Source organism: Meles meles, chromosome 2 (genome assembly GCF_922984935.1).
Source record: "Meles meles chromosome 2, mMelMel3.1 paternal haplotype, whole genome shotgun sequence".
NCBI lineage: Eukaryota > Metazoa > Chordata > Mammalia > Carnivora > Mustelidae > Meles > Meles meles.
Genome location: NC_060067.1, coordinates 28,464,304 through 28,485,668, shown reverse-complemented (window position 1 = coordinate 28,485,668; position 21,365 = coordinate 28,464,304). Strand labels below are relative to the sequence as shown.

General features: G+C 44.9%; 2 protein-coding genes and 1 pseudogene across 3 annotated transcripts in view; 1 reads left to right on the top strand and 2 right to left on the bottom strand.

Annotated features, from left to right (window-relative positions):
* TXK (TXK tyrosine kinase) overlaps positions 1-18,322 on the bottom strand; it is a 62,930-nt gene extending 44,608 nt beyond the window's left edge. Inside the window, exon 1 of the mRNA XM_045985830.1 lies at positions 18,211-18,322. Coding sequence (XP_045841786.1) covers positions 18,211-18,298 — 88 coding nt within the window. The 5' untranslated portion in view covers positions 18,299-18,322. The remainder of the gene's footprint in view (positions 1-18,210) is intronic.
* Positions 689-8,541, top strand: LOC123932437 (annotated as a pseudogene).
* A 2,330-nt stretch (positions 18,323-20,652) lies between the features above and the next one.
* The window catches only part of TEC (tec protein tyrosine kinase), a 153,546-nt gene continuing 152,833 nt past the window's right edge, over positions 20,653-21,365 (bottom strand). For both annotated transcript variants that reach the window (XM_045997703.1, XM_045997704.1), the window contains exon 18: positions 20,653-21,325. In XM_045997703.1, coding sequence (XP_045853659.1) covers positions 21,242-21,325 — 84 coding nt within the window. In that variant the 3' untranslated portion in view covers positions 20,653-21,241. The remainder of the gene's footprint in view (positions 21,326-21,365) is intronic.

The window sequence follows — 21,365 nt, the reverse complement described above, 5'->3', positions numbered from 1 at the left end:
TTTATGCATTTCCTCAGTCTGTGAATGACAATGACCACTGTATTCTACGTTACCTTCATTGGGGCTAACGTCAGCTAATAAATGTACAAAAGAAGAGGATTCCAAAAGCAATGTTCTCCCAGGAAATCTGTTAGCACGGAGTTTGAATTAGGTCCCTCACATTTCTTCTAAAAATATGTTTAAATATTTTACCTAATATTTTATGTTCATAGAACGTGGATTTCCCAGGCAACTCTTTCTCATCGTGACACCTGACAATGAAGCATTAAGGAAGCAAAGAGTATATTGGACATGAGTTCTGAGGTTAGACAGACTTGGGTTTGAATCCTGGCTGTGCGGGTGACTATATGTGCGATGAGTCCCTTTACTTCCCTAAGTCTTCGTTTTCTTATCTGCCAAAACAAGATAATCATACCTAACCCCTTTGAGAAGCCTTACGAGGCAGAAGTTAATCTGGGGAATTTACTGAACTGCTCGGCACTCAATTTTCCTCATCTGTAAAATGGGAATAATTAGATACTTAGCATGTAAGACTACTGGGAGGACTAATTGAACCAGTTCCTGGGAAGAACCTAGAACAGTCCCAGGTATATGGAAAGAGGGTAATCGAGAAGACCTACTATTGGTATAGGGTTGCTGAGAAGATTAAATTAGACATCATCTCTCAAGTCCCAGGAAAATGGAAGCAATGTATAAACAGAAGACCCCCAGTGGAGTCTACCCTCAGCCTCCGCTCTGTGCCCCCCAAACAGGGCAGGCAGTAGAGTTTCACCGGCCATCGTGTTATCACCAGGTGATGTCAGTGCAGTTATACTTCCACCTGAAACATAGTACGTTAAACATCAAGATACTGTAAGTACGGCAGGGAAGGAAATGATGAGAAAAGAAGAGTAACATGTAACAGAGCTGCTACAATCCCCCTATCTGCAGCTGTCCTTAGTCCTAAGCTAATGATCACAGATGCCTTCTGTCACCATCTGGTCCATGTTCCCCTTTGCCTCTGCCAACACTTTGGCTGAAGAAGGTGCTTTATATGATGGAATAATCCAAATGTTCATTCCTGTGGGATTTGGGTCCTCAGTTGGTCTTGTTTTTATGGAGTTGTTATAGTTTTCCATTGACCAGGACTATTTTGAATATTAGGAAAGAAAGCTGGTAAATTCTTTGGTTTCAAAGCCCTCTTTGTCCACTCTATGAAGAACCAATCCTGTTTCATCCTGATAATCAGGATACTCATCCCAGCTACACTGACCCCTTTTTGTGTCAATCAATTCAGTGATACAAGGAATCTCAAAATGGCCAGAGGGGGGTCTCAACTTCCGGTATTGTCTAAGAAAGGGATGCTTCTCCAAACCCACCAACCCCAAGGTCACAGGTAAAATGAACAACAATATTGCAGTGGGTTATTAGGTGAGTTGGTGAGAGGGGCCACTCCAAACACCTCTCCTTAGTTCCCTGACTCATGCATCCTGGCTTTACATCTGTTGCTGGTTTAAGACATTCACTGCATCCTATAGGACCCCACCCCAACATTGCAAGATGTTATCTCCCAGACGTCATAGTATTAACTGAGCTTTTATCTGGCCATTCCTCTGTCCTAGTAAGCCAGCTGCTTCTGAATCATGGAACACCATGGTTAAGAGTATTCAGAGAACCACTGAAGAAGCACAAACAGAACTGAAAACAGGTTAACAGAATGTATCATCTTGGAGACCTCTGATTGTATCTTTCCATTCTGTCCCCATTCCAAGAGTTTCAGCCATAATTCTCTCCCCAGGTCTTGTTACAAATCTCCTGGCCTTGTACCTTCCATGTTCCCAACCCAGCTAGTAAAACCAACTTTTTTTTTCTTTTTTCTTTCTTTCTTTTCTTTTTTTTTTTTTTTTTTTTTTTGCCATCGTCCATTAGTTATCGTAGATCAATATCTCAGGCTATCTTTCCTAATGAAGTATAAACAAACTTTTTGAAGTTCTGGGAGGATTTCATTTCAGCACCACCGTCTTTCAGGAGACCTCTGAATGCGGCTATAGCACGAAGGCTGTTTATTTCCCATTCATCTGTGCTCAGGATTCAGAGCTATCTATACATCAGGCTTGTTGAGGAACTTCCCTTGAGGCCTCTTGTGTGAGTTGAAGGAGAAGCAGAAGGATCAAGTACTATGTGAATATAAGTCACCTGTCCTGAAGCTATCTTGAGCCTTCTGGATCTCCTGGGGCCTACTTTCAAATACACGGCTTCCGTATTATGATGGAGTACTGCTATTCATGCCTAATTTTATGGTTCATTGAATCAGATAACACTCAATTTAAGACAGGCGGTTTGAATCATATAACTATTTCATGATCCATGGTTGACCATTCCGTCGTCACCAGTAGCAAGCCAGCAACTACTTTTCAAGTTAAAAATAATTATCAGCATAGTGTCAAGGTATCACTTCTAATTCCTGGGAGATTGTGCTATGATTTTCATCTGAGAATTTATAGGAGTTCCATATAGCTAGCATTTTGCCCTTCATTCCAGGCTGCGAAGAATGATAACCTGAGTAATTATAATTGAGTTATTTCCCCCAACAATAAGGCTTCCTTGGATCTCTAAACATAAGACCAGATAAATCTCAGATCCAGTTTTGACTGTTTCCTGGAGCCACTTCTGATACCAATTACTATATTAGTCATGTTTCCAATATGAAACATGACATATTTAAATTAGAACCATTTTTAAAAGGGTTCATACATGAAGGGACTAATTACAAAGGTGTGGATGGAGGTAAGGGAAACTGGGTCCAGCAGTACTAGAAGCGACACCATCCCTAGGCCCAAAAGGACCAGGAAAGTGAGAGAGAGATAAGTAGAGCCAAAATCTCTCTGATAGGAGCAAGGATCTGCTGTTGAGAGACACAGCCAACTCAAGGCAACCTCGCCATAACTTCCTCCCAGGACTTCCCATTAGTGTAGTCAAACCAGAAGCCAGGACTTGGAAACGTGTTGATCCAACCCTTTCAGATTATGTTTCCAGGATAGAGTGCAAGGTGGAGAAGAATGAATACAAGAGGCTGGGCTCACTAAGCCATCATGGAGGCTGGCCACCATATTTGATCCCTATGGATCATCCTTCTAGGGATATAGGGTAGACAAGAATAAAGATACTCAAACAGTAATAAGCCTATATCAGCTCCCTTTCCTTTCACAGAATTTGACCTTCCAAACCTAGGTTCATGCATTAGTTACTTGCCTATCTCTGACTTGGACATTATCATACTCAGTCTTTGGGCTATAGAAACATTGGTGGTCCAGTGGTAAATGTCTCATTCCACTGTGGAGACATAATTCCAGTCCAAGCCCAGCAAAGACTCATCTTTCCTCCCATTGCTGTTTTATCACTCACCCTTGACTTAATAATTTTCTCTCATCTTTTGTCTGAAACCAGAAATCACCCATTTTCCAAGGACCATGCCAAGGTTGATTTCTAGACACTAAAATAAAATTACTGAGCCCACCCCCAAATCTGCATTATATTATGTATTATTACGCTTTGGGGTTTCAACAGCTTCTGTCAATTTTCTGGTAGTATCTGCATGAAAAAATGGCCAAAACACTCTGAGAAAGAGGGCGTATTAGCACTAAGGGGCTCTGTCTACTTTAGCAGGACTGGGTCAAGTTTACAATCTTGCCAATTGACTCCAGTGTTGTTAGAGCCCCATATAGATCTGTATCTATCCAGGCCAAGAGACACAAAGTCAAATGTAGGTTACACAAATGAATGAAGTGGGTCAGACTATGGTTTAGAATGTGACAAAAATGCAGTGGCCTCACATAGAGGTATTCAAATTCAAAATTTTAAAAATACTTCTTCCCTCTCTTGTCTCACCATTCCCCTCTCCACTGGACCATTGCCATTATCATACAAATATGCTGCTACTTTCCCCATTAAAAACAAAAGAAACTACTCTTGATAAAATTTCCTTGATCAGTTTTGCTCCCCATTTAGAGTAAAATCTAGAAATGATTCATCTTTTCTTGTTGCTTCCAGTTCATCTCTCGTTTTCTCTTAACCCATTCCAGTCAAGCTTTTGTCCTTACTACTTCCCCCAAATTGCTCTTGCTAGGGTCTCCAGTGACCTATGCACCCCCTATCCCATGGTTAACTCGATGTCCTAATCTTACTTGACCTCTCAGCAGCAGTCAACACTCTCCTCTTGGTTTTCTTTCTTCTTGGTCTCCTTTGCTACTTCTCTTCCTCCCTACCCTCTCAGCCTGGGGTTAAACAGCCTGCTCCAAAGATTTTGATCTCTTCTCTGTCTCATTCACTCCTTTGGTTATCTCATTCCTTTTTCTTAAAAACAATCTATCTGCCAATGACACGATGACATCCAAATATATTCCTCTATCCAGTTCCAGTGCATTCCAGACTTGCATACCCAAATGTAGTCTCAAATTCTCCACTTGGATGTCTAGTGAACACCTCCAGTTCGCATGAAGAAATCTGAACTCCTTCTCTTCCTTCCTCCCCACACTTGCTCTACCCATCCTCTCCATTTCATCAGTAGCAATATCATTTTTCCAGTGGCTCAGGTCAATGATCTTGGAGTTGTCTTGGACTCTTCTCTTTCTCTCACACCCCAGTCCAACCTATCAGAAAGCATGTTGATGCTGCCTTAAAAAATGTATTCAAGAGTTTCAGTTTGGAATGAAAATGATCTGGAGATGGATAGTGGGGATGGTTGTATGATAATTCAGATGTACTTAATGCCACTAGACTATACACTTACAAATAGTTAAAATGGTAATTTTTTAAAAAATATTTTATTTATTTATTTGACAGAGAGAGATCACAAGCAGGCAGAGAGGCAGGTAGAGAGAGAGGGGGAAGCAGGCTCCCCGCGGAGGAGAGAGCCCAATGCGGGACTCGATCCCAGGACCCTGAGATCATGACCTGAGCGGAAGGCAGAGGCTTAACCCACTGAGCCACCCAGGTGCCCCTAAAATGGCAAATTTTATGTTATATATATTTCACCATGGTTTAAAACTCTTCCTCTCCCTCTCTCTTTCACACACACACACACACACACACACACACACACACACACACACACAATCTTACTACTTTTCCTACCCTTCTGTTAATACCACGGCCTAAGCCACCATCATTCATCTGGATTATACCGACAGCCTGCTGACTTCTTCCTGCTTCTACCCTAAACTCCCTATGGTCTCTTCTTGGCACAGCAGCCAGAGTAATTAATGGAAAACCCAAGTTGGATCATATTGCTCCTTGTTTCCAAATCCCACAAAGACTCCCCATTTCATTGACAGAGCTGAATGTCTCACACTAGCCTATAAAACTCTCTGTGATCTGGCCTCCTGTTGCCCTTCATTTCTGTCCAACATGTCCTTGCTCACGTCACACACCCACACTGCCCTCCTCGCTGCTTCTGAGGCACGCCGGGCCTGCCCTCCCTGCAGTTTCTTTGCTGTTGTCTTGGCTAGACCACTCTCCTCTCCAGGTGCCAATCTTCTCTTTTTTTAATATTTTAAAAATTGAAGTGTAGTTGACATAAAATATTATATTCATTTCAGGTAGTCAACATAGTGATTCAACAATTACATACATTATGTAATGTTCACCACGTAAGCGTAGTTACCGCCCGTCACCATGCAGTGTTATGACAGTATTACTGACTGTACTCCCTATGCTGAACCTTTCATCCCTGTGAGTTACTTATTTTATAACTGAAACTTTGTACCGCGTAATCCCCTTCGCCCATTTTGCCTATGCCCCTACCGCTCTTTCTTCTGGCAACTACTAGTTTGTTCTCTGTATTTCTGAGTCTGTTTCTGTTTTGGTTTGTTCATTTGCTTCGTGTTTTAGAGTCTACACGTAAGTGAAATCATATGATATTTGTCTTTTCTGTCTGACTTATTTCACTTAACCTAATACCCTCTAGGTACACCCATGTGGGTGAACAGCAAGATTTCATTCTTTCTCATGGCTGAGTTATATATATATATATAATCTCACAGCTTCTTTATCCAGTCATCTGGATACACAGTGGATATCCAGTCTGGGTATCCAGTCACCAGAGTAGACACTTGGGCTGTTTCCTTATCTTGGTTGTTATAAATAAAGCTGCAGTAAATATAGGAGTGCATAGATCTCCTCAAATCAGTGGTTTTGTTTTCTTCAGGTAAATACTCAGAAGTGAAATTACTGGGTCATCAAGAAAGGACCCAAAAAAGGTAAAAGAAAACTACATCAAACTAAAAAGCTTTTCGTAGCAAAGGAAACCACCAACAAAATAAAAAGGCAACGTACTGAATGGGAGAAGACATTTGTAAATCATATATTGGATAAGGGGTTCATATCCAAAATGCATAAAGAACTTGTATCACTCAACACAACCCCCCCCCACATAATCTGATTTTAAAATAGGCAGTGGATCTAATGGGCATTTTTCCAGAGACACAGGGAAAGAGGCTCTCAACATCACTGACCACCAAGCAAGTGATCAAAACTACAGATACCGCATCACACCTGTCAGGATAGCTATTATCAAAAAGATAAGAAATAATAAGTATTATCGAGGATGTGGAGAAAAGAGAACCCTCGTGTGCTATTGGTGGGAATGTGAGTTGGTGCAGCTACTGTGGAAAACAGCCTGGGGGCTCCTCAAAAAAATTAAAAATAGAATTACCATCCAATTTTCTTAACTCCCGCCGCTCCTTCAAGTCTTTGCTCCAATCTTACTTCTAAATGAAGAGTTTCTTGGCTGATTACTGCTGCCACCCCATGCGCCCTGACTCCCTGACTTGGATATTCCTTGCTTTGCTCATTTTATCTTCTTTCTTTCTTCTTCTTTCTTTTCTTTCTTTCCCTTCCTTCCTTCTTTTCTTCCTTCCTTCCTTCCTTTCTCTTTCTTTCTTTCTTTTTCTTTTCTTTCTTTCCCTTCCCTCCTTTCTTTTCTTCCTTCCCTCCTTTCTTTCTCTTTCTTTCTTTCTTTTTCTTGTCTTTCTTTCCCTTCCTTCCTTTCTTCTTTTCTTCCTTCCCTCCTTTCTTTCTCTTTCTTTCTTTCTCTCTTGATGGCATTTTTTACCTTCTAACATACTATGCAATTGATTTTATTTTATTTTATATTTTTACCGTCTGTCTCCTCTGCTGGAATGCAAACAAGGATCTTTGTCTATTTTGTTCAGTTATATCTCAAGAGGCTCTAACAGTTATTAGCATACAATATGCATCCTTCAAATATTTGTTGAGGCAAGGGACACATGAAGAAATTAGTTTGAAGAAGCATCAAATGATAACCTTTTCAGAGCACCCACTTTACTCCTTGAATAATCACAAACGGGTTATGTTATTCTCTATATTTTTCCCAATGCTTGAAATATTTCAAAACTGAAATTTATAGATTAAAAAGAGGAAAACCCGGGGCCCCTGGGTGGCTCAGTGAATTAAGCCGCTGCCTTCGGCTCAGGTCGTGATCTCAGGGTCCTGGGATCGAGCCCTGCATCGGGCTCTCTGCTCCGCAGGGAGCCTGCTTCCTCCTCTCTCTCTGCCTGCCTCTCTGCCTACTTGTGATCTTTCTCTCTCTCTGTCAAATAAATAAATTAAAAAAAAAAAACTTAAAAAAAAAAGAGGAAAACCCTTGGAAAATCAGGTAGACAGTTAAGGTTAGTTAACTTTTTTACATGTACGTGACTTTTAGGGATAGTTGCAAAAGGCTTTTTATTTCTCTAATTCAGCCACTGACTGACCTTTTGCTCAACTGGAATTTTCATCTTCCTCATGAGCCCCAATAAGAAAATTATCCTAGGGGCGCCTGGGTGGCTCAGTGAGTTAAAGCCTCTGCCTTCGGCTCAGGTCATGGTCCCAGAGTCCGGGGATCGAGCCCCGCTTCAGGCTCTCTGCTCAGCAGCGAGCCTGCTTACTCCTCTCTCTCTGCCTGCCTCTCTGCCTACTTGTGTTCTCTCTCTGTCCAATAAATACATAAAATCTTAAAAAAAAAAAAAAAAGAAAAGAAAATTATCCTAGCCCTCCCCGCGCCCCTCTCTGTCCTCTCTGCACTGGGGGCAGCTTTCCTGCCACAGCCCTTCATCCCCTGAAAACGTGCACCTGTGCACCTGCACAAATTTCCTCTCCACCCCCTTCTTGGTCAGGAGCACCTCTTAGCTGTTGAGCCGATCACTGTCTGCAGCGGTGCTAAAACCACCAGAGACGCTGACAGATGAGAGCCTTAGCCGCTTGGCAGCCCCCCACCTCCCGACCTCCCTTATTTCCAGACCCGGCTTCTGAGCCAGCGCCATTACAAGGGACATGGACACAGCAGTCAGGTGCATCGGGGCTGGGGCCGTCATGGTAGGAGTGGCTGGCTCTGGGGCTGTGGGGCTAGAATTGGGGCTGTGTTTGGGAGCCTCTTTTGATTATGTCAGGAACCCCTCTCTGAAGCAACAGCTCTTCTCCTATGCCGTTCTGGGCTTTGCCCACTCCGTGGCCATGGGGCTCCTTTGCCTGATGGTGGCCTTTCTCACTCCCTTCACCATGTGATGGAACCTTCTCCACCTCCCCATAGGTCTTTCTCCTGTGCCTCATCTGCCCTCGTGTTCCTTTTCCCATACTCCCGTTGGCTCAGGGTTTGACAGAGGGAGGACAAATAAATACCATACTCAAAGAAAACAAAACAAAAAAACAGCCTATATTGGATCCCCTTTCTAATCTTCCCGTGTCTGAGTATGATTCCAGCACAGAAAGGATTCTGCCCGAGCTCCGTCCCTTGTATCCCATCTGCCATGAGTCTGTTGAAATTGTTGGGCTCTTTCCTTCTTCTCTCCCCTGCTACCAATCTCATCCAAGCCCTCATCAGCCCACATCTGCCTTTCTGCGGTAACTCATTGAATCCTCGCTTAACCCTGGGCTAAATAGGTCCCACTTTACAGATGAACAATCTGGCCACAGAGGGGAGTCTCCTTGCTGAGAGTCAAAAAGCTTTTAAGTGGACAGCCAGGATCGGACCCAGGCAGCCGGACTCTGGAGTCTCTGCTCTCAACCTCTAGGCACAGTGTTGCCCATGACTGAATGAATTGGCCAAAGTCCCAGCCTCTGAGCCCTGCACCTGAGCACCCTCTCCTGCAATCCATGCTCTAAGTTCATTTCCTGAAAGTCTGTTTCAGCCAACTGCTCTCCTTCCTCAGCTCCTGAAAAGACTCTCAAATACATACGGCATCAAGAGGATGCCCTCCCTTACGTTCATCACCTTCCATCACCTGGCCAGCTCCACTCCCAACTCTCCACGTTCACCGCTGCTCGCGCACCAGCTTCCTCCCCTTGCTCTGCTGTCCCAGTCATCCCCAGCACTCGGGCCTCTAGCCTGAAAAGGACTTCCACTGCAGTCCACTCCCTCTAATGGTCCTCCGGGCTCCCAGAGCACAAGTGATCTGTCCTGTGCTGTGGCTCATAATTGGATACCGTGTTAGATGGCCATCTCAAGGACCATCTTTGCATAGGCTCCATCTCTCATAGGGTTTCTCGGTCACACCACAGTTGACATTTTAGATTGGATGATTCTTGGGGGATTGGGGGACGCTGTCCTGTGCCCTGCAGGTTCTTCAGCAGCATCTTTATGACCAAGAATCAGCAGCAACCCCTCCCTCCTTTCACAGCTACCTCCTCTTCCCAGTCGTGAAAACCGAAAAACTCCCAGGTATTGTCAAATGTCCTGGGGTTGAGGTGGGGGAGGGGGAGCAGCACGCAAAAATCCTTTGATTTTGAGAACCACTGAACCACACTGTAATCTCCTCCATGTCGGGGCTTCCCAGAGCCTCCAGCATGGCTGCCTGGCACACAGAGAGAACTCAGTAAGTCAGCCTCACTCATACCCTCACACCAACACGACCCACCTGGGCTCTACTCTTCTGTAGCTCATTCTACCACAGGACATCGCACAGCACGAAGCTGGCCACAGAACAAGCAGGGCTGACCACAACCTTTTGACTAAGTAGAACATCGAAGTTGACAAGAATGGCTTCCGGAGCTTTGGCGAGTACTTATAGGTCATAAGCCTAACCCGCTGTCCCAGAGACATTAAATAAAGAAATAACTTATCCAAAATCAACCACCAATCCCTGAGATGCTTGATGAAATAGTGAAACCCTCTCTGGTGTTCGAGGATTTTTTCCGAGGATTTTTCGAGGACAGCGCATGGGGGTGAGTGGGTTTTGGTGTCAGACCAACTTGCAGTCAAATCATGGCTCCAATTTCTTTTTTCTTTTCTTTTCTTTTTTTACTGTTTTTTTTTTTTAACATATAATGTATTATTTGCCCCAGGGGTACAGGTCTGTGAATCATCAGGCTTATACACTTCATAGCACTCACCATAGCACATACCCTCCCCATGTTCATAACCCCACCACTCTCTCCATACTCCCTCTCCCCACAGCAACCCTCAGTTTGTTTTGTGAGATTAAGAGTCTCTTATGGTTTTTGTCTCCCTCCTGATCCCATCTTGTTTCACCTTTTCCCTCCCTACCGCCCATGACCCCTCCCCCTTGCCTGTCAAATTCCTCATATCAGGGAGATCATATGATAATTGTCTTTCACTGGTTGACTTATTTCGCTCAGCATAATACCCTCTAGTTCTGTTCATCCATCTAGTTCTAGTTCATCCATGTCATTGCAAATGGCAAGTTTTCATTTCTTTTGATGGCTGCATCGTATTTCATTGTATATATACACCACACCGTCTTTATCCAGTCATCTGTTGATGGACACCTGGGCTCTCTCCATTGTTTAGCTATTGTGGGCATTGCTGCTATAAACATTCAGGTGCGTGCCCCTTCGGATCACTACATTTGTATCTTTAGGGTTAATACCCAGTAGTGTGATTGCTGGGTCATAGGGTAGTTCTATTTTCAACTTTTTGAGGAACCTCCATGCTGTTTTCCAGAGTGGTTGCACCAGCTTGCATTCCCACCAGCATTGTAGGAGGGTTCCCCTTTCTCTGCCTCCTCGCCAGCATCTGTCGTTTCCTGACTTGTCAATTTTATGGCTCCATTTTCTTGTGGCAACAATGTGATTCTGGAGCAATCACTTAGCAACCTTATCTGGAAAATAAAGGAACGAAACCTACCTTCTAGGAAGGGCAGTTCCCCAGCATAGGCCTTACTGTAAGCAGGTGCTATACTAAGATCTCACTACATTTTATACTAAATTGCTCCCTAAACATTGAAATTGGTCCTGTTATTACCCCATTTTACAGAGTAAAAATGCTAAGAGAGAGAGAAGTTCAGTAATTTGTCACAGAATTAAAAAGCCGCTGCGTCGGAATTCAAGACCAGAGACTTGAGCTCAGAGTCTGGGAGCAGAACAAGACTATCCTTATGGATGAGAAGATTAACTAAGACAGCAGAGCTGAGGTACCCAAAACACAGAGATTACTCATTTAATTCCCAACCTGTTCCCTCAGCCAGTTCCCTAGACCTCACTCAGGTATTTTTTCTTAGGTACTCACAGGCTATGTTTAAGGCAAACAGATGTAAGTAGATGTGATTCTCCCTCTGAAGACAAAACAAGGGAATAAGGCCAAGCAAGCTAAATCTGATCCAGGACAACTCCCTTGTCCTGAGCCCACTCTCCACCCCTGACTCAAAGGCAGATGTTCCCTCCGTTCAGGACTCTCAAGGGCTCTCTCTCTCTCCCTACCACCCAACAGGTCTCAGGAGAGGCTCCGAAAGTTACTGTTGGTAAGGTACCAATGATATCATAAACAGATACAGTAGGAAACATGTTACACTGTAGTCCTTCTTTGAAAGGCATTTTCATGTTTATAAGCATGACCCCTATATTGAGGTGAAGAGCGAGATTGATTTTTAAGGAATTGGTTCCCAAGACTATGGGAACTGGCAGGTCCAAAATCTAATGGGGTGCGCTGGCAGGATGGAGACTCAGGGAAGAGTTGTGTTCAAGTCCAAAGGCAGGCTGCTGGCAGAATTCCTCTTGTTCAGGTGAGGTCAGGCTCTGTTCTCTTAAGGCCTTCAATTGATTGGACAAAGCCCACCGACATTGTGAAGAGTAACCTGTTTTACTCAAAACCACTGATTAAAATCTTGATTTAAATCCTCATCCCCCAAACCCTTTCACAGAAACATGCAGAATTACATTGATCAAACAGCTGGGCAACATGACTCAGCCAAGAGGACCCATTAAATTACCTATCATAATACTTTAAATTTAAATACATAGAACTTTCCAGAAGGAATTGCTAGTATCACTCAGCAGGTGGGAAAGATATCTAGGCACTAGGAAAAGGCCTTCCCCTACTCACCTGTAGGACTACAAGCCCGCAGAGTAGATTATAAACCCCAAAATATCCCCAGGGTGGCCTCTGCTCTCTTCTGCAGTCTACGATTTTGGAATCAGTGTTTTCAAAAATACTTATTTTTCCTGATTCAGTAGCAAAGGCAGAGACCTATGCTGCCACTGATTTAAGTATGAGAAGGTTTTCTTCTCCCCGGAAGACCAGGAGCAGCTGTGGGCGTGAAGGCCAACCTCTGCCTTGCTCACCATTCCATCCCTTCTGCCCAGCAAGTTGGTACCCAAGAAATAATTGTTCAGTAAATGAAAAAAAAAAAAAAAACTGTGTGTGTGTGAATGCTGATTAATTCCCTGGTGTTCCCTCATTTGGCATGACTTCCCAAGCCACGAGGCATCTTTATTCATAGACTGAAATTTCGATTCCCTCCGAAGCAGATATCCGTGATTATTAGATCTGTGGTCATTTTCGATTCACAGCTTCACCCAGGTTTTCGAGGTCAGTGAACAAATGGAGAGTCACTTCCATATGCAACCTGGGATTATAGAAGCCATGCTTTGCAGAGAGATTGACCTGGGGAGAGAAAACTCTTTTGTGCCTTTGGAAAATTCCTGATTTAGGCAGAAGCTTGTGCATATCAAAGGCCCCTGTCAGAGAGACTAAAATGCCCCAGAGATGGGCAATGACTATTTGCCCGCTGGAAGCCTTGAGGATTATCTCAGGAAGGAGCCAGCCGGTGCTTCCTCTCCTAGGCTTATGCCTGTACTGATCTTTTCACCTGCTTCTTATTCCCCTGGCAAGTATCTTTAATTATATCCCAGGTCCCGGCAAATCAGGAAAAGGGCACCGCGTCCTGGTGTAATCCCTGCGACCTTTAGGAATGACACATCTCTCATGGGTAAGGCAGTCCAACCTCCCCTTTGAGCTGGGGTTCCTGTTCTTTCCTGGGAATGCTTTCTTCCCCCTAGTCTCCCGGGGCACAAGGCTCCTGGCGCCTTCAGATGGGGGTGGGTGGCCACAACGGGGCTGCGGGGAACAGCCTTCCACCAGGGGGCACTGGAAGGGAGCGAATGTGAGAAGCACCATTTCTGGGGGCGCCTGGGTGGCTCAGCGGGTTAAGCCTCTGCCTTGGGCTCAGGTCGTGATCTCAGGGTCCTGGGATGGAGCCCCACACCGGGCTCTCTGCTCAGCGGGGAGCCTGCTTCCTCCTCTCTCTCTGCCTGCCTCTCTGCTTACTCGTGATCTCTCTCTGTCAAATAAATAAATCTTTAAAAGAAAAAAAAAAAGAGAAGCACCATTTCTCAGAACAGCTCCAAGGTCGCCTCCCCCGGCTCCCAAACACCTGTCGATGCAAAGCTGTGGCCCCAGCCCTCTGGGAAGCAAAGTCGGTGGCCTTCCCTCCGTTTCAATGTTCTGAGGTTTACATCAGCATAACCTCACCTTCATCCCCTGGCACGTCCGACGTCACTGTTTCATTCTGAATCAGACCCTCAAGTGAAATTTATTCCTTCTGAATTTGGTCATCACTGGCAGATGGCGGCTGCTTCTTATTTGAAAACTTAAAGAACTGGCTCGGTTTCGAGAGCTGTCTTGAACCTAGGGGAGGGCTAGCTGAGTCGCCCAACCCACACGTTCCAGGCTGTGGTTTTAAGGTGAGGAATTCTGGTGGCAGCAGTGCTTGCAGCTGAAGGGCGTGGAGGAAAACGAAAGCCTGTGGCTTTGGGGAAAGGGCTCTGAGTGAGTGATGCGTGAGTCTCGATGTTCACCGTAAGCTAGGGGCCATTGTTCCCAGAAATTCCCAGAAAGACCAAACTTCCTCAGGATGATTGTAAATTCCCCCCAGGAGATCTATTTCTTAAGGGCCTTTTACAATCAAACACATTTTAATTGACTTAACCAATGTCACCTGGGAAGGGTGACACACAGCTAGCTTTCCTTTAGCGTGAGATTCTACCTCTGGTCAGGTTTCAGAAAAGTTTCACTGAACCAAGAATCCACACCAGTGGGGTGCCGAGGGAGGAAAGAGGGAAGGAAGGAAGGAAGGAGCGAGGGAGGAAGGAAGGAAAAAAGGAAGGGAAGAAGGGAAGGAAGAAGAAAGGGAAGGACAGAAGGACAGACAGGAGGGAGGACGGGAGGAAAGGAGGGAGGGAAGAAGTAAGACACTGAGTTCTTCATAGAAATGTTTATTCAATTTAGAAAGCTATCCTTTTTTCTGAGTGTATGCCCTCTATGTATTTGAGCTATTAAATTATCCTTGCCTTGTGTATACTCTTCCTCTTGATATTAAAAAGACGCTCCTTCTAAGAGGAATGCTAGAAGCACACTCCAGTGTGTTTCCTTTTGATTTTAAAATCTACCTGCTTCTAAGAAACGATAGTCACCTGAGAGGTTAGTCTTTTCGCTTGTATTGACAAAAGAAGCTAACCCTATGTCAAACCCCAAACTGTTTTTGACATCATCTTGAGTCTTACCTTCAAGTAAGAGGAAGAGCTCCTTCTAGGGGATCCATGGTCACTAACAGAACACAAGTTCCCAGCTCCTGGGACAGTCAACTGATACATTTGGTGGCACTTGGCCGGGCTGGGGCCTGAAGGGGCAGTGGGTGTGGGGAAGGAGTGAAGAGACTCTAGAAGCCTCAGAAGCTGGGTGGGGTTCTGGGCAGCAGTGGAGATGGTGTCCAGGGAGTAAAGGATGCTGTGAAGGAGGGCAGAGCCTCTCTGAAGACGGCACATCTGATCCCAGCCTTGGCCAGGGCACCCCCCGCCCCCCAGGCACCAAATATCCCTGCATCTTGAAGCCATTGTTTGCTCTGTGTAAGAAGATTGATTTCTCCCCAGGAATGAGCTCATGTGAGGCAGACTGGGTGTCTTGCAGACAACTCCGCTCTGCCCCCAGGTCTCAGAGCAGAATTTTCTAGAAGACTGATGTCTGTGACCTCAGAATTCGTGACAAGTTCTCAAATATCACACCCAAGACATGGAGCCAGCTCGTGATACGAAGTGCTCAGCCACAGGAACTGCTGACGGGGTTGGTGCTTGTGCCGGAAGCTGAGTCCACTGACCCTCAGTGGGCAGGAAGTGCACAGATGATGCTGGCCAGGGGGCTTCGTGGAGGAACAGTGGGGGATCTCAGCATGCTGGCAGACACGGAAACTCACAGACGTCGTCATCCCCTAGTCGTTACCGTTATCATTATTACGACAGACTTTAGGCAGTGACAGGGGGATCAAAGTGATTTAAAAACAAAAGACAGATTCTGCTAGTGTTCATGGTAACACAGGGAAATTCTCTATTTTTGATAAAGGGGAACAACTCCAACGGGAGGCAAAATAATGGTAGAAGTGGCCATGTTTGATTTTGGTCCAGCGGTTCTCCCCGCTTTGGCCGTTGAATTCATCATCTGTTGTTGGAAACAAATCATTATTATCTCACCGTTTCTGTGGGGTCGGGAGCCCAGGCATGGCTTAGCTGGGTGCTCAGAGTTAAAGGTGGAGAAATTCACGAAGCTCATGAAACTGGAGTCAAGTTGAGTCGATCCACTTCCACGTTCGCTTTCATGGCTGTCGGCAAGCCATGGTGGCCAACCTTCGTTGCTCATGACGGGGATCCTCCACAGGCCACCTGAGAACGCTCACGGCATGGAAGCCAGTAATCCAAGACACAGCCCCGGAGCACGAAGACAGAAGCCACCGTCCTTAGACAACCTCACCTCGGAGAAGACACTCTACCGCTTTTCTCAAATTCTATTCATGAGAAGTGAGTTACTAAGTCCGATTCAGACTCGAGGAGAGGGACTGCACGAGGGGGTGAACCCCGGGAGGTGGATACCACTGGGGCCCATCTTAGCCGTCACTATGCAGCTGCCCTCTTTATCTTCATGTTAATAATTATAGTAAAGACAGAAATAGTAACTTAGTAGGGTTGGTGTAGAAATCAAAGACAAGGAATGAGAGGGGGCTTCAAAAATAGGGGCCCTAGAAAGGCCATGTGATCAGGGGTGCACACCTGACCCCCAGATCAGACTATGGAGGGGGAGTCTGGAAATCGACCACTTTTGTCAGTATCCCATCCATGCTTCAGGCACACTAACATTTCAGAATCAATCACATACATCATTTTTTCCCCCTTCTACTCCATAAATTGGGAAGAAAAGAAAGGCAGAGAAATCAGGTAAAAATGAGGTTGAAGGGAAGAAAGAGGTGAGTTTCTCAAACTCCTACTTCTCCCTGGGCTTTGTCCTTTAAATATCTCTACTGGGCTGGGTCTGTCCTCAGGACCACAGTTAGTGGGTAGGAAACTTGACCATACCCAACAAGGTTTCACAAATTAAACTTCACAGGAGCAGTGCTCTAATACCTCACTCGGGCTCTCCCCACCACGCAGTCCGACCGATATCTCACCTTCTCCATGATCGCCTCCCACTACAGCAGCCTATCAGGCGAGACTTCTCTGACAGCTCTTAAAACAACAAACATACTTGGCAAATGACTCTGGCCTGGCAAACACATACAGACACTTTTTGATGAGCAGGAATACACCTGGAAGCATCTCTTGGTTTTCTTTTATCAACGGTAAACACTTAAGTGTTTTACACAGAAGCAGATAGAGCCATGTCTATGGGAGGGGGGGGTTACAGCAGAAATAAACAGGGGATAGTTACATGGAACAAATTACCCGAAGGTGGAAGAGATGGTGAATGCTCATCAAATCCATGCCCTTCCAGGCCAGCCAGAAGGACCCTCACAATAGCCTGCTAAGAGGGAGTCTCTCATCTAATCGCTTGGGCAAACTAATCCTGTCTCAACCCTCGTCATTATTTATTTCATATATAACCAAATATTTCCTGTTAAAATTTACAGTCTTTTCTCTGGTTCTAATCTCAGGAGAAATGAAGTACAGATGCTCACACAGCTTTTAATAAAAAGGTTATTAAGTCGCCGCTCATCTTTGTTCTACCATCAGGGAGTGGTGGGAGACAAAAAAGTTGCTTCTTAGCTCTTTCTGCTTGGCTCTGGTTAAATCTGTATTTCTGATAACGGGCAGCCCTATTTTGTCTATGAGGGGATCAAGACTGTAAGTTATATTCAGGTCAACACAACTGGAATAGCCTGGTTTATTTTTTACAGATTCTACCCTCAAGCGTTGGGTCCTGGGAAGTGATGTGGCTCAAGCAGTTGACATTAACAAATTGCCACCTGTGTTTCCTTTTGCCACTGAAAAATCAGAAATGCAAAAAACTTTGTTAGCTGGTCTTTGATGGCTTTAATCTGATATGACTGGTCTTTGCTAAAACTGGGTTTTCTAGTCATCCAGAATTAAATTCAAAGACAGTATTTTCCTTCCTTGTGTTTTAATGATATTTGTGTATAAGGCCCTCATAGAGCTGAATTAATAAGCATTTTCAAAACTGTACGTGGACCTTAACAGTGTTCCAGAGCAACTCCAAAATTAAGATCATGAAGGAAGTGTTATTTTTAGCTAGTGTTTATGTTCTCTTGCTGGGCGGTGGGCAGAGACAGGGTACCGTTTTACAGATAAGGACCCGACACAAGACGTGGCCAAAGGTTAACCACCAAGCAAATCCAGAAGCTGAAACTTGGGTCTCCCAGCCTTCAGCTCGGAGCTCTTCACATTCCATCTGGCCCTACAAACACTTTTCAAACTGCATTTCCATGCACACACATAGAATTAAGGACGCTGTGTTGTCTCCCTTTGCCTTCTCCATGCTGAGCATTTACCAACATTACATCACTACAATGGTGGTTTGAATAACACACAAAACCCCGTCACAACACCTGGGGAAACTCTCCTCAAAGTTTCACAAGCAGCGTGCCATCCCCTGGCATTCAAGACTTAAGTGACATGCCCAGAACCAGCCCTGGAGAGGAAGGACGAAGCCATCTTACTTACAGGTGGAAAGAATCATGGCTGTGACTCTGCAGGGAGCACACCAAACAGCCTTCAGTTCTTCAGCGACGCTCCAGTCACAAAAACACATCTTTTAACTGAAATCATAGCTCGCCCGAGGTGTTTCTCACGAGCAGAGTTAACCCCACCTATTTTCCTGTTCTAAAAACCTCAGAGAAGTGTGTGAATGACAACCCAATGGCCTATATAAGCAAGCTCAGTAATCTCCATCCAGATCTCTGAGGGCGGCTGCCCTTGGTTCCTCATTCCAAACTGTGTGGGTGACTCCAGCAAACACCATTTTCAAGAAGTCACAAAATTTTCATGCAAGAGACCTCAAAAGTCATTAACTCAAACTGCCCTCTCTGGACAGAGAAGGAAATCGATGCGCAGACAGGATGAGGGACACGGTTAGTGGTAGAAGCAGAATTCGATTTTAGGTATTGGAGTATAAAGTCTAGAATGTTCTGTCCTCCCACTCAGGACTGACGCTTCAAGGACCATATTATGAAATCTCATTTTTTTTTGGTGGGGATGGAAAGCCAACTCGATAATATACCTCAAAGGTGATGGAGCCCTGGCTGAGAAATACAAAAGCAACATAGATTTTTTTTATAAAAAAATGTACTTAGGAGTTTCACGTCATCCCTTTGGAAAAAATAACCAAAAATTAAAACTGAAGGGAACAATTCTAATGAGCACATAGCATGTGCACATTGCCCTTCCTATTTCCTGCTTTATAGATTAAGATCTCTTTAAGCATTCTGGGTGGATTCTTCTATTTTTACTTCACTTTTTGCCTTCCTTGTGCTTTTGTACAAAGCCTTCTGCTACGTTTTGGTGAAAAATGTAAAGATTTTTTTGAAGGAGATGTTCCCAAATGTTGCCAGGGATCATCCGTCTTGTTCTCCACATCCAAAGTAGGCGCAACGATGAGTACAAGGACTATACTTGGTCCTCACTTTGCTTCAGCACCACCCAGCACTTTGAATACAGCTGCTCCAGGTGAAAAGGGAAGTATGGGACAGGACAGGGGGGTGTGGGAGGAGTCAAGGTGAAGGAGAGAGATGTAATCGACAGCACTCACACTCAAGTATGACGAGTATGACCAACTCCTTGAATGAGCTACAGTTCGGTTAAAAGGTGGTGTGTGTGTGAGATGGGGGCACGGTTAAACAGGAAGATGAGGAGGAAGGTGGCAAACAGACTGTGACGAGACTCAAGGTGGGTTTGTTTGTTTGTTTGTTTTCCCGTTATAAGGAGGAGAAGGAAGGATAGAAGATAGCTTTCTGTGGATGGACAGACCAGAAGGAAAGAGATGGTTCTCCAGGGTCCTAGGGAGGCAGCGCTCAGGGCAGCCAGCTGGACAGCTCTGTGTTCCCACGGCACCTGCAGCGCGGGGGACACCACGGCAGGGTCTGGAGCAGCTGGAACCCCTACAGAAAGGCCCTGTGTTGTATGTGCCTCAGCTTTCTACCCCCATGATACCAAAAACACAAAACTCCGAAAACAAAAAAAGGTGTGCGGCAATACATGGCCTATCATATCGATAACAGAGACTGTTTCTCCTGGGCTCAGGAGAAATGAAGTTTCCAGCTCAGCTGGTGTCTTGGTCAGAGATTGTCAGAACAGTCAGAAACCCACTCAAATAAACTTGAACATAGGGTCTACCGTGAGGCTCTTCCAGACAATCTGACGGATCCAGGAACCCAAGTCCAACCAGATCTCCTGAACACCATCTGGGAGACAGCTCCACACACCAGGCTCTCTCCGTTTGTCCTGGTCTCTGCCAGAATTTGCGCTTGCCCCTGGGTCTTGCTTGCAATGGGTGCAGGCTCTGTCGTGAACGTCACCTCACCATTCTGCCCCCGAGCCCAGCACCCCCCCACTCATAGCATCTGTGTCTTGGGGCAGATTCTGAAGATGTAGAAAGTCATTAATGGCCTCTAGTTCAATCTTTTTCTTTAATTTATTTGAGAGCAAGAGATAGAAAAGTATGAGTGGGGGGAGAAGCAGACAGAGAAGGAGAGGTAGACTCCCTGCTGGGCAGGGAGCCTGATGCGGGACTCCATCCCAGCACCCTGGGATTATGACCTGAGCCAAAAGTGGATGCTTATAACTGACGGAACCGCCCAGGCGCCCTGCCCAGTTCAATTTTTACCTAACTCCGATTAGTGATGGATACCATGGGCAGGGTCACTCCACCCAAACACGGGCCTGGTTGGGGGTTTAAATTAGACAGGCACTCCCAAACATGCCTGCCTATGTGGGGAGGAGGCATTAATGGTAGAAAGGTCCAGACTTTCTTCTCTTCAGTAAGGACTATTTGATCCCCAGGGGAGGAGAAACTGGCATAGGCATAGTCCCTAGTCCTAAAAAGGTTAAGTTTGTACGTTACTGAATCAAAATTTTTAAACAAAAGACAACACATGTTTCTTATAAATATATACCTTTATATATTATATATATTTACAATATATACAGCATACAAATATTTTTTAATGTAATACTACTGGCAGTCTTGAAAACGGATGTTTTCAAAACAGAAGAGGGGTACTTATCCAAGATAGGTTTCTGATTCATCCAGAACCCACATTCTAGACAATGCCTCAGGCCCAGATTTCTGTAGAAGTCAAAGGAAAGAGAATGGTTGCAGGAAAAAGGCTCTAATTCCCTTTCCCTTCCCAAATATCCTGACCTTCCATGGGTATCAGCCACCATGACCCCACATACACCCCTAAAATGGGAAAACCTTGGGGTCTGGGCATCGTATCTAGCACGTGGTGGGCACTCAAATATTTGCGGGATGGAAAAAAGTGAGTGTTTTTAATCGCCATCTCTTAGGCAACGTTTCCATAACCTAAAAGATTCAGTCCCAGAGCTAGGACTGGTCTAGATGCAAACGCTTTAGGTTTTTCCACTTTGTAAGTAAAACTGTCTACATGTCCAAGTGCTAAATAAATTAGAAGTTAGCCACAAAGTGCCATTTCTTCCTCATGCTTTGGAATCTGGAAGCCAAGAGTCAAAACACCACTCATCTTCCAGAAGTTTCTTCATACTCGACTAGTTCATCTATTGTACGCAGCAAATCTTCAAAGGAAGGCCTTCCCTCTGGTTTCTACAATTAAAAATCAAAGAGAAGCTGTGGGTTCCAGAAT